This window comes from Panthera pardus, unplaced genomic scaffold (assembly GCF_024362965.1).
Source record: "Panthera pardus isolate Hobbes unplaced genomic scaffold, ASM2436296v1 HiC_scaffold_25, whole genome shotgun sequence".
NCBI classification, from domain to species: Eukaryota; Metazoa; Chordata; class Mammalia; order Carnivora; family Felidae; genus Panthera; species Panthera pardus.
The window spans coordinates 26,076,213-26,094,638 of record NW_026526821.1 but is presented as its reverse complement, the minus strand read 5'-3'; the positions used below and the strand labels follow the sequence as shown (position 1 = coordinate 26,094,638).

At 49.4% G+C, this 18,426-nt stretch overlaps 2 protein-coding genes across 15 annotated transcripts in view; both read left to right on the top strand.

Annotated features, from left to right (window-relative positions):
* The window catches only part of DNMT3B (DNA methyltransferase 3 beta), a 42,270-nt gene extending 28,043 nt beyond the window's left edge, over nt 1-14,227 (top strand). For 9 of the 14 annotated variants that reach the window (XM_019458797.2, XM_019458799.2, XM_053890349.1 and 6 more), the window contains 12 exons: nt 23-67; nt 1,458-1,537; nt 1,840-1,952; nt 2,580-2,763; nt 3,327-3,411; nt 4,405-4,550; nt 5,526-5,616; nt 5,931-6,079; nt 7,161-7,246; nt 10,100-10,169; nt 10,924-11,042; nt 12,622-14,227. In XM_019458797.2, the coding sequence (XP_019314342.1) occupies nt 23-67; nt 1,458-1,537; nt 1,840-1,952; nt 2,580-2,763; nt 3,327-3,411; nt 4,405-4,550; nt 5,526-5,616; nt 5,931-6,079; nt 7,161-7,246; nt 10,100-10,169; nt 10,924-11,042; nt 12,622-12,763 (1,310 nt within the window). In that variant the 3' untranslated portion in view covers nt 12,764-14,227. Of the gene's footprint in view, nt 1-22; nt 68-1,457; nt 1,538-1,839; nt 1,953-2,579; nt 2,764-3,326; nt 3,412-4,404; nt 4,551-5,525; nt 5,617-5,930; nt 6,080-7,160; nt 7,247-10,099; nt 10,170-10,923; nt 11,043-12,621 lie in introns of those variants that run through there. The other 5 variants (XM_019458804.2, XM_019458807.2, XM_019458805.2 and 2 more) reach the window with 3 other exon arrangements.
* A 4,039-nt stretch (nt 14,228-18,266) lies between these two features.
* The window catches only part of MAPRE1 (microtubule associated protein RP/EB family member 1), a 30,544-nt gene continuing 30,384 nt past the window's right edge, over nt 18,267-18,426 (top strand). The window contains exon 1 of the mRNA XM_053890348.1: nt 18,267-18,370. The gene's annotated coding sequence lies outside the window, so the exon portion shown is untranslated. The remainder of the gene's footprint in view (nt 18,371-18,426) is intronic.

Below are 18,426 nucleotides of genomic sequence, written 5' to 3'. Positions count from 1 at the left end.
CATCTGCTCTTTTTCTCAACAGAACAAATGGCTTTGGATGTTAGCAACAACAAGGGTAGCCTGGAAGGTAATGTACTCTCCTTTGCAGTGGTCTTCCTTCTTGCCCTGGGTAGTGCTCAGGACGTACCCTGGCCTGTTTATCTGCCCTGTGGGAGTTTAACTGAGCGCTCTGTGCCTTGACCTTGGGCTGGGGTGCAGACATCTTAGTTGCTACATTTAATGCAGTGAATTGTCTGACTTTCACAGAGACTGATCCTGCCCCCTTGAGTATGTAGGAAGGGGTGGGTTGGCAGTTTGTCCTCAGGAAACTCCAAACGAAACCATGATCTATGACATCTTTAGTCTTTCTCAGCGAAAAGCCAGAATGGGATTTGAGGTAAAATGCAGACAGACTTCACCACCATCACTCTCTCAAGCTAACTCTGGTCCATTTGTCCTGGCTGGGAACGAGCCCCTGGAATTGCCCAGAATGTATCTGAAGGAATTCAGAATGTGTGAGGATGGATGGACTCTCTCCTTGCTTCCTCAGCCTGATGTCCGTTAGTCAGCAAATAACTTTTTGAGTGGTTCCTTCAGTACTGGGTAGGAAAACAACCGCTCCTGACCCACAGCGCTCTGGGGAGAGCTCAGGTTTGGAGCAGTCCCTGACAGTTCCAGAAACCTCGACCCGTAATCCTCCTATCCCCCAACACTCTGTCACCCATCTGTGCTTCCTGGCTGGGGATGCTTGGTCTCAGGCATTTTAATGACCCTGCCCACATGGTCAGTGATGTGGGCCATTCCTGCCTGACCTGCTGAAATGAGGGGAAGGCAGAATATCCTAATGGGAAGGGACCAATGTCCTGAAATCATGACCAGATGACAAGCGATGGGCATTTTTTTTTTTAAAGATTATTCATTTTGGGAGAGAGAGAGAGAGAGAGAGAGAGAGCGAGCAGAGAGAGTGTGCACAACTGGGAGAGGGGATCAGAGGGAGAGAGAGAATCCCAAGCAGACTCCATGCTGTCGGTGCCCAGCCTGAGCCCAACGCAGGGTCGATCTCGCAAACCATGAGATCATGACCTAAGCCCAAATGAAAAGATGCTTAACCGATTGAGCCACCCAAGAGCCCCTCACGTTCCTCTTTAAAGAGTCTCGGGAGTTTTCAGGCCAGGCCCTCCCAAGAACATCCCACTGCTGGAGTGGCCCCTGCTCGGTGTCCTGCCTCAGGTCTTCCATTTGGGCCTTGCCTCTGCCCGTCTCACGGGACTTCCTGCCTGGGGCTATGGTTCTGGCCTCTCCCCATCTCTGGAATGGGGACTGTGGGCGCTGCGACTTTGAAGTGTTGCCGAAAGGAACAAAGCGTGAGGAGTTACTTAGCTAGCATGGAGTACGTAACAAGAGCGGTTAGACTCCAGGCTTCCACTGTGATGTTGTGACCCTACTTGCCAAAAGCTGCATCCCTGTCTTTCTTACAGATAGCTGTCTGTCCTGCGGTAGGAAAAACCCTGTGTCCTTTCACCCTCTCTTTGAGGGTGGGCTCTGCCAGACATGCCGGGTAAGTCCTAACCTGGGGCTTTCCTGCTCCTTCCCCACTGCACTTCCCTGTACTGGCCCAGAGGAAGGCACCCACGTGTTGGCAATAGAGAAGCCTCTGGTGCAAACCCTGCTCTGAGCATTAGGTGCTGCAGAGGAGGCCATCCTGCAGCGGCACGCAGACCCCTGCTGGGGTCCCTGGACAGGACACCAAGCCACCCGTCATCTGTTCTGTGGCTGTGTCCTAGGGCCTCAGCCAGTGAGCCAGTGGGACCTGGTGGTCCCTGATCTCTGAATTTATGGGCGTTTCTCTCCGGCCGCCAGGACCGGTTCCTCGAGCTGTTCTACATGTACGACGATGATGGCTATCAGTCCTACTGCACTGTGTGCTGTGAGGGCCGCGAGCTGCTTCTGTGCAGCAACACGAGCTGCTGCCGGTGAGCATGGGCCATGGGCTGCGGGCCTGGTCTGTGGCCCTGAGGGATCCGAGGCCATGGTGCTGGGCCCAAGCCGGTATCCCACAGGGCCATGGTCATCGTGTCCTGGAAGTAGAACTGGGGTGTAGGGATGGGCTTTAGAAACATAGGTCTGTGAGGGGGCGCCTGGGTGGCTCAGTCAGTTGGGCGTCTATCTTTGGCTCAGGTCATGATCCCACAGCTCGCGAGTTCAAGCCCCGTGTAGTCAGCCTGCTTCGGATTCTGGGTCTCCCTCTCTCTGCCCCTCCCCCACCCCCACTCATGTGCTGTCTCTTCCTCAAGTATAAACAAACCTTAAAAAGAAAAGAAACATAGGTCTGTGAAGGCGGGCATGGCCCCCTGGAGATGGGCCATTTCTGGTGGGGAGCTTTTCTGTGCAAAGAAGCTGTGGGCTGAGGTTGCATGGGCATCCAAGGAAGAGGTTAGCGCAGCCCAGATCATGACCCTGTGCCTTCTAACCCACAGGGAGGCACAACTGGGGCCCCAGGAAGGTTTCAGGCAGTCCGTTGCTCTCTCTAGGGAAGGTGGGGTATGTAGGAGGGCTGCCCGGTGGCTAAGGCGGCCCCCCCCCTTGGCTACCTGGCACAGGTGCTTCTGTGTGGAGTGCCTGGAGGTGCTGGTGGGCACAGGCACGGCAGCAGATGCGAAGCTGCAGGAGCCCTGGAGCTGCTACATGTGCCTCCCACAGCGCTGTCACGGCGTCCTGCGGCGCCGGAAGGACTGGAACATGCGCCTGCAGGCCTTCTTCACCAGCGACACGGGGCTCGAATACGTAAGCCACAGGCTTCTTCCCCCAGCACCAACCCACCCCAAGCGCGCTCTGGAAGTCTGTCGGCAAGAGTTAATGGAAAAGATGCGTTGTCCGGACGAGCGTTTGAGAGCCTCAGACCACATCCTCTGCACAGTTCTCGAGCTTCTCTAGGGCTCTCTCTCCCCTCCTCTGTGGCCTCTCATTGATTGAAGGAATGGTTATAGAACCAACCGAGCCTTAGCCTTAGCGGAACTGAAGAGGGAAGGGAAGCCTGTGACTTACTCTTAAGTCTTAGTGGAACTGGGCTCCTTTCTGCAGTCCATGGAGGGAGGCTCCAGGTCATTCCTGGATAGGGTAACGTGTTTCTGTGTGTGTGTGTATCTGTACCAAAGTCGCATCTGTGTTCATGTCTAAGGGTAGAGTGGCCATTCTGTGCCAGAGCTCCCGAGGGGATCCCAGCTAAGAAGCTGCAGACAGAGCACAGGGCTTGTGACTCTCAGAGGAAGGTCAGCCCTCCCCTCCACCAGAGGTTGAGTCTTCCCCCTGCACCTTGACCTCCATGACCTCCTTCTTTAACCTGGCAGGAAGCCCCCAAGTTATACCCTGCGATTCCCGCAGCCCGAAGGCGGCCCATTCGAGTCTTATCCCTGTTTGATGGAATTGCAACAGGTGAGTTTGGAGTTCACCTAGGGATGCTCACCTGCTCCAGGTGTCCCGTCATCAATGCTAAGAAAACCCCCTGGGGTGACCTGTTGGTCACTTGTTCTCAGAAAGCCACCGACTCTTTGTTTCTCTCCTCAAACCTCTCCCACCATTTCACCTACCTGGCCCTCCTTTGGGCCTTTCGAAGACAAGTATATCTTAGCTGTGTTGTATTTTGTATTATGCACAAGTGTCTTGGACAGTGATTTTCCATTCCATAAGCATAGATCTGTTGGAGGTGAATTAGGCAGTTCTGAGTATCTGTAGTCTTGGTTCCCTTCCACATCCCCAGGTTGCCCAAGTATAGAACGAGCACAAGCCAACATGCGTGTTGGTCCTGGAAAGTTGGCCCAATTTAATTCATTTAATCCTCAAAGCCACCCTGCGATGCATTGTTAGGAACATCTCCATGTTACCAGAGCAGGAAGAAGTAGAAATGAGCTGCTGTGCAGTTCGCATCCTTTGTACTTAATGTGTGTACATTGGTGTCCAGATTCCTCACTCAGCGACAGCTTTTAATGACTGGGTCCGGTCATTACTGGTAGCTTTTCTCCACTCTGTTGGGCCTTATAAAGACTTGTTTGTGTCGGCACAGATAACCCATAGTAGGACTGAGCCTTGGCCATGCCACCAGACCTTAAGAGTTTTCTGAACATGGTTTTGGTGAGGATTCCTGTCCGTGTGTCTGTGTTTGACTGTGCTGGGTGATAGGTGCTGGAGTCTTGGCTAGATCCTGCTGGTGGGCTACGCCAGTTATCCATACATTTTCTTCACGAAACTCCACAAACCAGGGAGCCTGGTGTGGCCAGTGTGTGGTTTCTGTGCCCTCCGCCCGAGTTCTCGAGGACAGCCATGTCCTTGCCTGGTCTGGTCTGAGCTCTAGAGATGGCTTAGAATCACTGCAGGGAGGGCCCCATGGAGGACAACCCTAATGCGGTTTCTGTCCCTGACGCCCTGTAGGGTACTTGGTCCTGAAAGAATTGGGTATCAAAGTGGAGAAGTACGTCGCCTCCGAAGTGTGTGAAGAATCCATCGCTGTTGGAACTGTCAAGCATGAGGGCAACATCAAATATGTGAATGACGTCAGGAACATCACAAAGAGAAACGTGAGGGCTGCCTGCACCCCTGCTGGGCTCTGCCCCACCCCCTCTTCCTCCTTCAGCACTGAGCCCTACAAGTCCTTATGGCTATGTGGTCCGCTTCTCCATGCCCAGGGCTATGGTAGAAGAGAGAACCTGGGCTTACGTCAAGCTCTAGTACCAAGATCCACAAGTTGGAAATTATATTCATAAAGATTTAGATCTTAGCGTGTCTGGAGCATTAGGTCTTCCTGGGTCATTAATGGAGTTGGGGGACATAAATGACCAAACAAGATTCTAGTAGTGGGTTCCTTCCTTCCTTCCTTCCTTTCCTTTCTTTTTCTTTCTTTCTTTCTTTCTTTCTTTCTTTCTTTCTTTCTTTCTTTCTTTCTCTTCTCTTCTTTCTTTCTTTCTTTCTTTCTTTCTTTCTTTCTTTCTTTCTTCCCTCCCTCCCTCCCTCCTTTCTTTCTTTTTTCTTTCTTTCTTTCTCTTTCCTTTCTTCCCTCCCTCCCTCCCTCCCTCCTTCCCTCCTTTCTTTCTTTTTCTTTTCTTTTCTTTTCTTTTCTTTTCTTTTCTTTTCTTTTCTTTTCTTTTCTTTTCTTTTCTTTTCTTTGTTTCTTGTAGGCTCCACACCCTTTGTGGGGCTTGAACCCACAGGCCTGAGATCAAGAATCGCATATTCCACTGACTGAGCCAGCCTGGTGCCCCTAGAAGTGGGTTTTCTCAGGGCACCTGGGTGATGCTGTCAGTTAAGCATCTGACTCTTGATCGTGGCTCACATCATGATCTCATGGTTTATGAGTTCGAGTCCCAAATCAGGTCTGTGCTGACAGCAGGGAGTCTGCTTAGAATTCTGTCTCTACTTCTTTCTCTCTGCCCTTTTCTTTCTCAAAATAAATAAACTTAAAAAAAAATGGGTTTTCTTGATAGTTGCTTGGAACCTAGGCTGCATCCTTCCATCGTCGCCTCCATCCCTACCCTAAGAGTGTTTTTCTTTCACAGATTGAAGAATGGGGCCCCTTTGACTTGGTGATTGGTGGAAGCCCATGCAATGATCTCTCAAATGTGAACCCAGCCAGGAAAGGCCTGTACGGTGAGTATCCCAGCTGACCCTATGTCACCTGAGTGCTGGTCCAGGAGGAGTGGTCTAAGAAAGAACTATTTGTTTCTGGCCAGCCTTACCTCTTGGCTCTTCCCTTGTCCGTAGTAAATCCTGTCCCCCAGAGATACCAGTAAATACTGCACTGCTGATGCCCATGTCCTTAGTCATTCCAAAAGACTGCAGGTAGGAAGACTGTGGGGTATCAGCTGTAGTCAGGTGATCCCTGGGGAACCCACTGGTCTCACTATGGAGGGGTGGGCTGAAGGATTTGAACCTGGCTCTGCCATCTTGTTTTGTGGGTTCAGAGGGCACCGGCCGGCTCTTCTTTGAGTTCTACCACCTGCTGAATTACACACGCCCCAAGGAGGGTGACGACCGGCCCTTCTTCTGGATGTTTGAGAATGTGGTAGCCATGAAGGTCGGTGACAAGAGGGACATCTCTCGTTTCCTAGAGGTAAGGGACCTGGGGTCCTGAGTATCCAGAGTGCATGGGTGGGTGAGTCCTGCTGGCATTGGGGGTGGTTGGGTGTTTCCACTTTGGGGAATGACTTTGGGTTCTAGATGGAGGACATGGCTAAATCCAAAAATCTGAAACTAATGGAGTCAGGTGAGTTGATTCTTTTTAGTACATGGAAGACAATTTGATCTCGACCTCACCCTGAATCCCCCTGAAGTCTGATGGTGAAATCCTCATCTCCCTACTTTTGGAAGCCTCAGGGGATTTGACTAAACTTTGTTTTTCACTCTGGGGTCATTTTTCTCCTCCCGGTTCTGAGAACTGCTGTTTTAAGGGGCTGCCAGCAGTTCATTGACACAATAACATCAAGCATTATAGTAAATGCTGTTTATGCATTTAATTCCTTTTCTCCAAAACTTTATAGCTTGTGGTCAGCTAGAGAGGTTATAGAACTGGCTCCTTAGTTCCCTCATGGTGTGTGAACCTGGCAGAGGGCCGACGGAAGCCATATTTTGCCAAAACTGCATTCCTGCACCCACCTTCCAACTTGACAGATTTCAATTTTGAGCTACTTTTACTCCCTGTACATATAGCACATTCTGTAATTATCTGGCTTGTCCGAGGGTATATCCTCTCTTAGAACCTGCAGGTCCGGTCGGGTGTCTCTTGCCACCATTAATATCTGGGCACTTCTGTCTTCCAGCCAGATTCTTACCATTTTTTTAAAGTTTATTTATCTTGAGAGAGAGAGAGCGCGCGAGCAAGGGAGGGATGGAGAGGGGGAGAGAAGGAATCCCAAGCAGACTCCATGCTATCAGCATGGAGCCTGATGCGGGGCTCGATCCCACAACTGTGAGATCAAGACCTGAGCTGAAATCAAGAGTCAGACTTTTAATAGACTGAACCACCCAGGTGCACCCAGCTAGATTCTTGATGGGAATTGGTCTTTCCTCTTGCTGAGGGGAACCATGCCTCTTCTGTAGCAGAGGCTGCCCTGTCACCTGCCCCGGTCAAGCCCCACCCTGGCTTACACCTGAATACTGACATGAGCTCCCAGCTGCTGCCCTTCTCTCTGCAGTGTAACCCAGTGATGATCGATGCCATCAAAGTGTCTGCTGCTCACAGGGCCCGCTACTTCTGGGGCAACCTGCCTGGAATGAACAGGTAACAAGGGGCTCAAGCCGGGTCAGGTAACGGCCGAGTTAAATGTAACTAATGGTGTGAGCCCTAACTGTGAAGTCTTGTGACCCAGAGAATCATTCAGACCTTCTAGAAAGCACCGAATCTGCTGAGAAATGGCCCCAGCTGGAATTCAGACTGGTGTCGTGGTTGATGCCTGGTGGCAAGTACAGCAACTACACGGAAATCGGAGGCCAGGATTCCTTAGTCTTCTCTGACTTGTTCCCACTCTGCCCATGGGGCAGGTTCTTAAAAGTGCCTGGAGCTGGGATAGAGCAGAGTGCTAATGCCCCACCTGTTCTCCCAGTTGGTATCCAATTGGGAAATAAAAGTAAATTGTTAGATGAAGTGATCCCTGGATGAGGCCTGTGATGACCAGCCAGGTGGCAGAACGTGCTAACCTGTCTCCCTTGGATTTTCTTAATCAAGAGTTTTCACAACTTTTTATCAACCTTTTCATGTTCAAACCCACAAAGTAAACGGCATTGCTGAGGATTCGTTATCTCCTATATGTGGTTTCCAGGAGAACAACCTGCTGATTAAGATACACAATGTGATGGTTAATGTGATATCCCAGACTTGCAAATGAGTTGAGCTTAAAAACATTTCTCCTTTAGAAAGAAGGACTGAAAGCGTAATAACTTTCAGGCATTTAGCAAAGTGTGAACAGAGGGGAGAAGGTGCTGGAATAGCTTGTAGGATTTCTGTTGGGTATGCTGTGTTTTTATTTGGCTGGTCAGCCAGTGAAATGGAAAATGTCCATGTCTGGATGAAGTGGGCTCTTTCTTTCTTTTTTTTTTTTTAATTTTTTTTTTAACGTTTATTTATTTTTGAGACAGAGATAGAAACGTTTATTTATTTTTGAGACAGAGAGAGACAGCATGAACGGGGGAGGGGCAGAGAGGGGGAGACACAGAATCCGAAACAGGCTCCAGGCTCCGAGCTGTCAGCACAGAGCCCGACGCGGGGCTTGAACTCACGAACCGTGAGATCACGACCTGAGCCGAAGTCAGACACTTAACCGACTGAGCCACCCAGGCGCCCCTGAAGTGGGCTCTTTCACTCAACACTTGAGCCCTCTGTGCCAGCCACTGCTGTATGTGCTGCCAGCTTAGTGGTATGCACATTAGATGTCAGTCGCGGCTCTTATGGAGTTGACATGCTCATGGCAGATGGGTAGAGAAGACAGTAAATAATTTTGCGGTCATGGCTGGAGGTGGGGGCATCGTAGGAACCAGTGGGGACGCTTCTCCTTCCGGCAGGGCGTTAAATGAAAGAATAGAGCCATGCGGCTATTAGAGGGAAAGACAAACATTCCGGGAAGAAGGAATAGGGGAAGGGGCGATGTTGAAGAATGCATTGGAAGACCGGCTCAGAGAACTGTTCCAGGGGCCAGAGTGGCTGGGGCAGTAAGGCAAAGGACTCAGAAGTATGGGCCAAGTTATGTGGCCCTTCTGGGTCATCGCATAGGAATTCGTGAACTGTTTTAAGCAGGTGAGAGTTGGATCTCATGTTCATGGTACTTGCTCATAGAAGGATAGACAATAGCAGGATGAGGGCAGCAATGGGGAGACCAGTGAGGGTGGGTGTTCAGAGGAGGGCCCCAGGAGGCACCACCCATACATGCTCAACACAATGCGAGTATGGCTCTGGGTGGGGGGTGGTGGTGGAGTCCTGTGGAATTTGGCAGGACGGATGGATCAGATTGTGGGTAATGTGAGGGTAGGACTAACAGAATTTGCCGACCCATTGGGTATAGGGTATCAGATGAAAGGAGTCTGCGGTCTCCACAGCTTTCTGCTCAATTGTGAGAACTGAATGGCTACAGCTGTGCTGTGCAGGGCTGTAGGAGGGGTGACCCAGCCATCACCTGGTGATCACAGACCCAAATCCAGCCATTAGTCTACACACCTTGGTTGTGTAGAGCCCAAGCTGCCTTCACTCCCTTGGGTTCATGGAAGACTCAAGATTCAGGTAGGCAGGCATTTTGAAGCTTGGAAGGTGAGGTCAAGGGAATCTCTGACAGAATCTAGGGGAATGTTTTGTGTGATTCAGAGGCCCCTCCTATGGGCACCATATTCATTCTTACATCTGATTGCCTTTTGGCCTTAAAGTTCCTAACACAGGGGTTGCTGTGGTGTTCGCGAACTCTGTGCATTCAGACCTTCTGCTGGCTTTCTGCTCTGGAACTGCTTAACCCCTTGGTTCCTCAATTTCTAGCCCTTCCCCTTCTCAGGCATCTGTCTGCCTTTCTCCATTTGCAGGTTTCAATGGTAAAAGTTAAAAGAGTAATTGGTAGTATTGTGAACCCACCTCCTGTCTCTTACTTGTACTTCCTTTTAGCCATGAAAGTTTCTGGAGGCCCCAACCACCCCCCAGTGTAAGCCACCAAATCATGGGTTCGATGTGCTAGTTGTAACGAGTAGACCCACAAAGACCTAACCCAAGTTCCTGATGAAGCGCAGAGAGGGGGCCTAACTTGCTCAAGGTCACTCAGCCAGTGAACAGTTGGGGCTGGACTGGAAGGGTTTCCTGACTTTTTCCAGTGTGCTTTCCCTCATCCTGCTCTCAGGGGAGAGCTCTGCCTAATATTAAAATTTAGAAATGGGGAGCATTTGCTCTGGGACATTGGGCTGCCTCTTCAAGGGGCTAGTCTGTCCATAGCTTTGTTGCAGAGTCATGTGCTCTTGTGAGGCTCATTTTTTTTATCAGGAATTTGTAGCAAGTTCACTGCCAGAGCTCATTTTGCAGTCTTTGGCCCTCACTCCCACCTTGGGGAGCGCCTAGCCGAGGCCCCTTTATAGTTGGTAGAAAGTAATGGGTTTTGGATGTTCTCAGGCCCGTGATAGCATCAAAGAATGATAAACTCGAGCTGCAGGACTGCTTGGAGTTCAATAGGACAGCAAAGGTAAGATGTTCTAACAAATGGTCTCTGGAAACACACTTGGTGACCTCCAAACGAGGACTTGACCGTGGTGTCCAGTTTGTTCCTGCCACCCCTCCCCTCCCGCCCCCCACATGACCCCCTGGTGCTGGGCCTCTTTCACCACATCACATTGCTCTCTCCAGTCTTTAAGCACAAGGGTAGGAGAGGTTCTTGATAAACAAATAATCACCATGAGAAAAGGCAACTAGACTTTCCAATTGTGAATAGAGACACAGATTATTTCAGCTCGTCCTCCTAGTAACAACTAATCCTACCTTTGCCAAAAAAAAGAAATGTCTGCTGTTAAGTCATAGTTAATTACAAGACCTCTATAAATGTAATGTTTATATCAAGCTAAGTTTCATTCCTTCAAAACCCAGTGGGCCATTCTCTACAATCTGGGTGGGTTTTTTACTTTTGCTTAATCCTGCTTGGTCAATAACTCTGGTGTTTTCATGGCCCCCATGTGATCTCATTCATGGTCACTGTTTTGTTTATCTGCTGTTCTCTGTGAGGCTGGTCCTTCATGTTCATTAACTTCTTGGTGTTTGTGGGAAACACAAAATGTTCTTGCCCTTCCAGCTCTCCTTTTCTCATTCCCTCTGTGAGCCCATCCCTGCCCCCCTCTCTCCCACACCTGCCTTCCCTCCTGCATCTTCCCTAGGTGCTTTTGAGCCTTGACTTGACCCCAATCCTTCATTCTGTGCTCACTCCATGATGTCGTTTTGTTCTCCAGTTAAAGAAAGTACAGACAATAACCACCAAGTCGAACTCGATCAGACAGGGGAAAAACCAACTTTTCCCTGTTGTCATGAATGGCAAAGAAGATGTTTTATGGTGCACTGAGCTAGAAAGGTGAGCAGGACTGCACGTGAAGAGGGAAATCCCACAGGCAGAGAGAAAGGGGAAGAATACGTGGTTAAGGATGGCAGGACAAATGGCCAGGTGCTTGCCTTACTTCTGCACGGTCTCCCTGACCTATGTTCCTGGGGCTGGGAATAATACCTTTTCAGCGTTAGTGCTGATTTTCCTGGTAGAAATCACAGAAGGGTGGTGGTGGTGAGGAATCTGAAACATGAGGTCATTAGACGGCACCATCTCTCTGTGTTCTGGCTGTGCTGCCCTGGCATTTACCTCCCCCAACACGTTGGGGTTCCAGAATGTATGAGGAACCAGCTAAAGAAAACCCCATTGACTTGCCATTGGTCTTTCTGAGAAGATCCCTTCGGCCAAGTTGTTGGTTCTAAAGCTGATTCCTACTTAGCCACAGTCTGTCATCTTCTTCCATTTACTTGGCTAAGTTGGTAGTTAAATTATTTTGATTCAAAAAACTAGCTCTTGGATTTCAATTCTCCTGGTTTCAATTTTTTTTTCTTTTGTTTTCCCTTATTCAAAATGTAGGAAGGGCTGTGAATATTCCTTTTTACATTTTTGGCTGTGTCTCAAGGATTTGATAAGAGTACTTTTATTCCAGTTAGTTCAGTCCTACAGCTGGTTTTATTTCTGATTTGATTGAACAATAGTTTTCTTAGTATTAAAGTTAAGTTCTGATTTGTAGAAAGAAACTGGTGGGTATTCTTGCCATTCATCTCGTGGGTTATTGTGTATTTTGAGACCTAAACCTAACATGCTGGGCTGGCTCTGTGATACGGGGGCTGGTGCAGATGGCTGTCGTTTATAGGCTAAACAAGACAGAAGCCTAAGGTGTTACATCTCTGGCAGGTTTCTTAAAACCCATTCAGCCATTGGCCCATTGGTGTGCACACTAAAGGTGTTAGTTTGTAAAGCCAGGAAAGACTGAGGTCCAGTGTATCTGTAGCCTCTCACCAGGCCTGGTAGAATCCCATAGAGGAAGCTCTTGGTATATTTGGTTGCCATCTGCGTTACGTCCAGCTTGGACCCTGATCTAACAACTGGCTTTGAAGAGAGAAAGAAAATGCAGGATAAGTCAATGTAGTCACGGTTAATTATTTGAGCACATGCTGATCCATTTCTGCAAGTGTCCTTATTTCTTATTAGGGAGATTGCCTAACTTTTCTCATCTTGTGGTTTGAAGGCAGATACATGTCTCTTTGCTTGCTGTCTTGCTTTCTTGGCATGCATTCACTCATCCATCCATTCATTTTTTCACTCATTCTTATGGGAAAGGTCCACTGAGCACCAGCTGTGCACCAGGAGCACAGTGCTAAGGCTTGGGTATGCACAAAACAGACATCCTCATAGAGGAACCCTGCCCTCGTGTGCTGAAGAACCGGTGGGCCTGACCTCTGGGGGTCAAGAGAGGGCTCATGTGCAGGCCTGGTTGGCCTGATGGGATAAAGGGCAGAAAGAACAGTGCCATACTGTTCACGTTTAAGATCTTCCAGACGTGCTAAGCGTGGTGGAGGCGGGCGCTTCTGATTCCCTGTCTTTGTACTCTGGTGCCTCCCGCCAGGATCTTCGGCTTTCCTGTACACTACACGGATGTGTCCAACATGGGCCGTGGTGCCCGCCAGAAGCTGCTTGGGAGGTCCTGGAGTGTGCCTGTCATCCGACACCTCTTCGCCCCCCTGAAGGACTACTTTGCCTGTGAATAGCCCCCAGGCACCCTGAGCCCAGGAGCACTGGGGCATGTGGGGCAGAGCCAGGACCCAGGAGGTACAGCCTCAGCTCTGCCCTTCCTCTGCTCCGCGTTGTGGGGTTGCGCCACCTATCCTTGGCAGGAGCAGAGCCGTGCGACCCCCTCCTGGCAGGGAAAGCCTGAGGTGCTGCCTCCTTGTGCACAATTCAGACCTGGCTGCTAGGAGTGGCCAAACACGGTGCTCATTTTGTCTTCTAAAATTTTTAAAACTTGAAGTAGGTAGTAAGATGGGTTGTTTTTTTTGTTTTTTTTTTCCCCTCCCGGGTTTACCGCTCAGAGAAACAATGGCTAAGATACCAAAACCACAGTGCCAACAGCCCTCCAATACTCAGGTTAATGCTGAAAAATCACCCAAGACAGTTATGCCAAGACTATGATTTTTAAAAAACATCTGCAGCTCCTTGTTTCCCAGGACTGCAGTGGTAGACATGTAGCTAAGGGACATTTTAAGGGCCCTGGATGTTTTTCTTCCTAGGGCTAGCAGAAGAGGAGATGATGTCTATGTCGTTCTTGAATTTTCCCTAGCACATTCCCCTGGCCTCAGTATAAAGGGCTGGGACCCGCTGTCAGGGCCCGTGTAGAGTATTTTCTGTAATGATGATGATTTCAGCAGGGATGACCTCATCATCACATTCAGGGCTATTTTCCCCCCCACAGACCCACAGGGAGGACGACCCTTAGCGATATCCCTCCCAGTGACTGCAATAGAACCCTCCGGGGAGCTCAGGAAGGGGTGGGCTGGGTATAAATTGCCACATATTATGCGGACAGGTATGGCTTCTCGCTATCTCCCTCTTCCCCACTAGAAGGGAACAAAGGAGTAGGCTTAGGTAAGACATCCCTGCCCACCCCCAAAACGCACCCTTCCAGACTACTCTGCAGGCACAGGTCTCCACATTAGAAGTAGGATACCCCAATTCCTCAGCCTTTTTCTAAACTGAGAAGCAATGACAGCCGGGGCACAAGCACATTCCCTGCACTCTCCCCTCATCTAAGAGATTGCAGGGGGAAACTGCAATAAAAGCTCGACCCTCCTTCCAGAGATTTTAAAGTCCTTTTGTATTCCATGAGAAGTTGTTTTTAGGGGGAATGGGAGGTCGGGAAAGCTGCATTTCAGAAATGCTGTCGTAATGGTTTTTAACACCTTTTACTCTTCTTACTGGTGCTATTTTGTAGAATAAGGAAAAACGTTGACAGGTTTTGTGGGAATTTTTTTATACACTTTTTTTTAAAATCACAGACTTCTATTTTTATGTTTTAACATTTTCATAAAAAGTTTTTTTTTTTGTAACTGGAGCCACGTAACAAGTATGGGGGAAAATTGTGCCTTGTTTCAACAGTCTTGCTAATTTTTAGGCTGAAAAATGACAGATGCCTAGAGTTTACCTTATGTTGAATTAAAATCAGTATTTCTCTAACAGTCTGGTGTCCCTTCTTTTGCAGGTCAGATGGGTGGGACGTGGGAGGGCCTGATTCCAGTGGAATAGGTGGGAGTCGAAGTAGGCCCTTGGTTCACGTACCAAGCACAGTGTAGAAGTGAGAGTGAATGCAAGCCAGGGAGAGTGGGAGAGAGACTCCTAAGCAGGCTCCACACTCAAGCCTGTTGCTGATGCCGGGCCCAGTCCCAGTACTCTGGGATCATGACCTGAGCCAAAGTCAACAGTCACACTCAATGGACTGAGCCACCCAAGCACCCCTCCAGGCTGTTTCTTATAGCTCTTGGGTAGCTGATCAAGATGATTTAAGGACTCCAGAATCCGAAGGCTGCTTCTGCCAGTTCTCTACACCTTGGTTGGAATCCCTTGCACCTGGACGCACTACTCCCAAGTTGTCCTGTTCAGTCACAGGACTCACGGTAATGGCCCTAGGAATCTAACCTGTGGCCGCACCTCTTTGGGTAGAGTATCCCCATTGCTCTGCAGGACTTTCCCAGCCGGCCAGCCAGGTGTTCCAATACCCCAGCCCATCATGCCTTAGTCCTATCACTAGAGCTACTAGATCTAGCCTTTGGTCAGGGACTAGGAGCCAGTGAAAAATTTCAGTGCCTCTCCCGAGGTTCATCTTGGTCAGCTGATGCCTGCCGAGGGAAAAAGGTTTGTAAACGGCTGCACATGCAATGAGTCAATTGAACATCAGCTGCACGTGGCAACTATAAGCCTCTTCCTGTAAAAAGTGTTCTAGTCCTGGCCACCTCCATGACTGTTGTTGTGGGCCTTATTAAGGCCACTGTTGGAATGGGGGATGAGAAACGTTTTGCAAGACACCATGGTGAGACAGTTGGCAATTAGCAAGCGGGCTGGCACTCCTGAGGTGTTGAGGTCCCAGGGGCCTCGGCTGCCCTATTAAGCTGGGTTCGTGTGCAGTGCTGCACCAAATACCAGGGCAGAATGAAGCGAAATAAACAGCCCCGGCCTCGAATCCCCAAGAGAGGTGGTGGACTAGCCCTCCAGGTGAGGTGCTCTTGGGTGGCCTGGTCCATTTGTGGGGCAGGTTGGGGGTTGGCTTTGGAGGGGCTGTCGGAGCTGTTCTTTAAACGAGATGGGGGGCTAGGTTGGTGTCTACATGATCCCTGGCCCGACGGCAAGGGGGAAAATGCGACGAACATTCTGATCTGGGGAAGGGGTTGGACCTCGTGTTACCTGTAGGCCTTTTCTGGAACAGTCTTCCAGTTGTCTGGAGCTCTATCCAGGAAGATAACATCTTTAGCAGGTAAGGAGCATAAATCCTGTCCACTTCCTAGGGCTGCTGTGAGTGTTCAAGGGCATGATCTGGGTAAAGAGCTTTGTCTGGTGCCTGACATGTAGTAAGCCCTCATGTGTACTGGATGGCTTTGTGATAACAAAAGCCACTAGTCAACGCAGTGTTAATGCCTGGGTGCTGGTAGTGATGGTGACATCCGATATTTATTCGTGTATTAAAGTCTTAAGGAAGAGCAGGGCAATAACCCCCCGGGTGCTGGGCTGATGATGCAACAACATCTTGTGTTCAAGTTGTGTTCATCACCACCCCCACCACCCCCCCTGCCCCTCGATCATGTTAGGGTCCCCTTGCTCCTTGTTAGGGAGAATTGACGAGGGTGGCTTTGGGATCTGGCACCCCAGAGTCCCGTGGAAGGGATCTTGCAGAAATATATTTTCTGATCCAGTATCCATTCTATTTTTTTTTTGGTAATATTTAATTTTTTTTTTTAACGTTTACTTATTTTTGAGACAGAGAGAGACAGAGCATGAACGGGGGAGGGTCAGAGAGAGGGAGACACAGAATCCGAAGCAGGCTCCAGGCTCTGAGCTGTCAGCACAGAGCCCGACGCGGGGCTCGAACTCACGGACCGCGAGATCATGATGACCTGAGCCGAAGTGGGCCGCTTAACCGACTGAGCCACCCAGGCGCCCCCAGTATCCATTCTAGAACCATGCATTGCCCTTGGTTATTTATTTTTGAAACTTGTGAAATATACAGAGCCATGCATAAATCCCAGTGTTTCAGGCCTTATAACCTAGTGTCCTCTCTGAGCCTTGGTTCATCCTGAGGTCTCAGCATCGCAGAAGGGAAACTGGTGGGCATTACTGGAGTTGGTGATATTTACTCTGAGTCTTTGCACATGCTGTCCGGAACAGCCTCCTTGCCAAACTAGTCCTCCAGTTCTTACTCTCCCAGGAAGCCTTCTTTGCCCCCATTCAAGGCAGGATTAGAAGCCCTTTCCTGATCTGAGTCCTCCTTCCCTGTGGATAGATAGGAAAATTTATCTTAGCACAAAGCACACTGTATTATAACTTAGTTTTGTAGTCTTCTCTCCCTTGAGCTTGTGAAGTGCCTAAAGCAGCCGAGACCTCCCAACACCAGTTTTTAGCTCAGTAAACTTGTCATATGTTTGGAAAGCTTAGGCCTTGAAGTCATACTTTTTGTTTTGTTTTTGGAGAGGGGACTCACATATTCTACCTGCAATAAAGAGATCATTCCCACGTTAAAATAATTGCTTAAAAACCCATGTTGAAGTCTTCAAAGCTATTTTTCCTGCTGGAGAGAAACTTTTTTTTTTTTTTTTCCTATTCTCTGCCCTTTTGCAGTCAAGGCTTAATCTGACCCAGATAATCTTGGCTAGCACCCTCCTGAGTAACACTCAGACTGGAAACTTTTAAAAGCCCAGAGGCTAGGGGCACTTGGGTGGCTCAGTCAGTTAAACATTCTACTCTTGTTTTCAGCTCATGATCTCACAGTTCGTGAGTTCGAGCCCCACATCAGGCTCTGCACTGACAGTGTAGAGCTTGCTTAGAATTTCTCTCTCTGCCCCTCACTGGCTTGTTCTATCTCTCTCTCAGAATAAACATTAAAAAAAATTAAAACAACAACAAAAAACTCAGAGGCTAGGGGCGTCTGGTTGGCTCAGTTGGTAGAGCCTGGGACTTTTTAACTTGGGTCAAGAGTTTGAGCCCCTCTTTGGGCCTAGAGCTTACATACCTCAATTTTTATTTTTTTTAATTTTTTTTTATATATTTATCTTTGAGAGAGAGAGAGAAAGACAGCACAATCAGGGGGAGGGGCACAGAGAGGGGGAGACACAGAATCCCAAGCAGGCCCCACGCTCTGAACAAAGAGCGCCAGGCTGTGCTGGAACTTAACAACGTGAGATCACGACCTGAGCCGAAGTCTGAAGCTTAACGGAGTGAGCCACCTAGGCGCCCCCATAGAGCTTACTTAAAAAAAAAAAGTCACAACTAAAAGCTCAGAGGCTATGTCTGGTTTTTGCTTACTATGAAATACCTAGGGCCTGATTGGTCAGAAAAAAATATTTGTGGGACACATGAATAAATGATACCTAGACAAAACCCAGCTCAAAACCTGGGTCAGCTTCTGTGATGCTGGGCAAGTCAATCTCTGAGCCTCAGCTTCCTCTTCTTTAAAGTGGGTGTAACTCATTCTTTCAGCAAAGTCAGGCAGTGGGACACAGACTGAGAAGATCCTTGCTTTTGTGGAACTTAAGGAAAGGCAGACAAAGGCATAAACGAATAAACACGAGGACTTCATAGGCACTGAGAGGAAAATAAACGGATGATGAGATCACAGGGTCATAACAGAGTGTTCGCAGGATGTGTCTCTGAGGTGACTTTTAAGTCTTTCCTCAAAGCTCCTACCAAGTATCTTTATTATCCAATAGCCCATTTTTGTAGAAATTCATTGTAATACCGATTTTTTTTTTTTTTTGGCTCCTGGGGTGGAGAATTTGTAACTGGATTCTTCCTACTAGGCAGGCAAACCCGGACTGGGGCGGGATCTCATTGGCTTCGGCAGACCACGTGACTGATTGCCCTGGCAGCCGGCGTCCCGCCCCCGGGGCGCCCGAGCAGTCTATCACTGGCCGGGCCCCGCCCCTGGCGCGCGGCTCAGTCCCTCTCTATAAAAGGAGCCGGCGGGGACTGACGAGCCTGTACGTCTGCGCGTAACGGGGCGGGGGGTGCGTGTGAGGTCATCGCGCGGGCGGGCGGGCGGGGTCGGGCGGTTTGAACGAGACGAAGACGGAACCGAAGCCGGGCACAGGCAGTGGACGCGGTCCCGCCGAGAGCCGGTGAGCCGGCTAGCGGGCACGGGGCGGCGGTCAGGGGGTGGCCGGGTGGGCTTCGG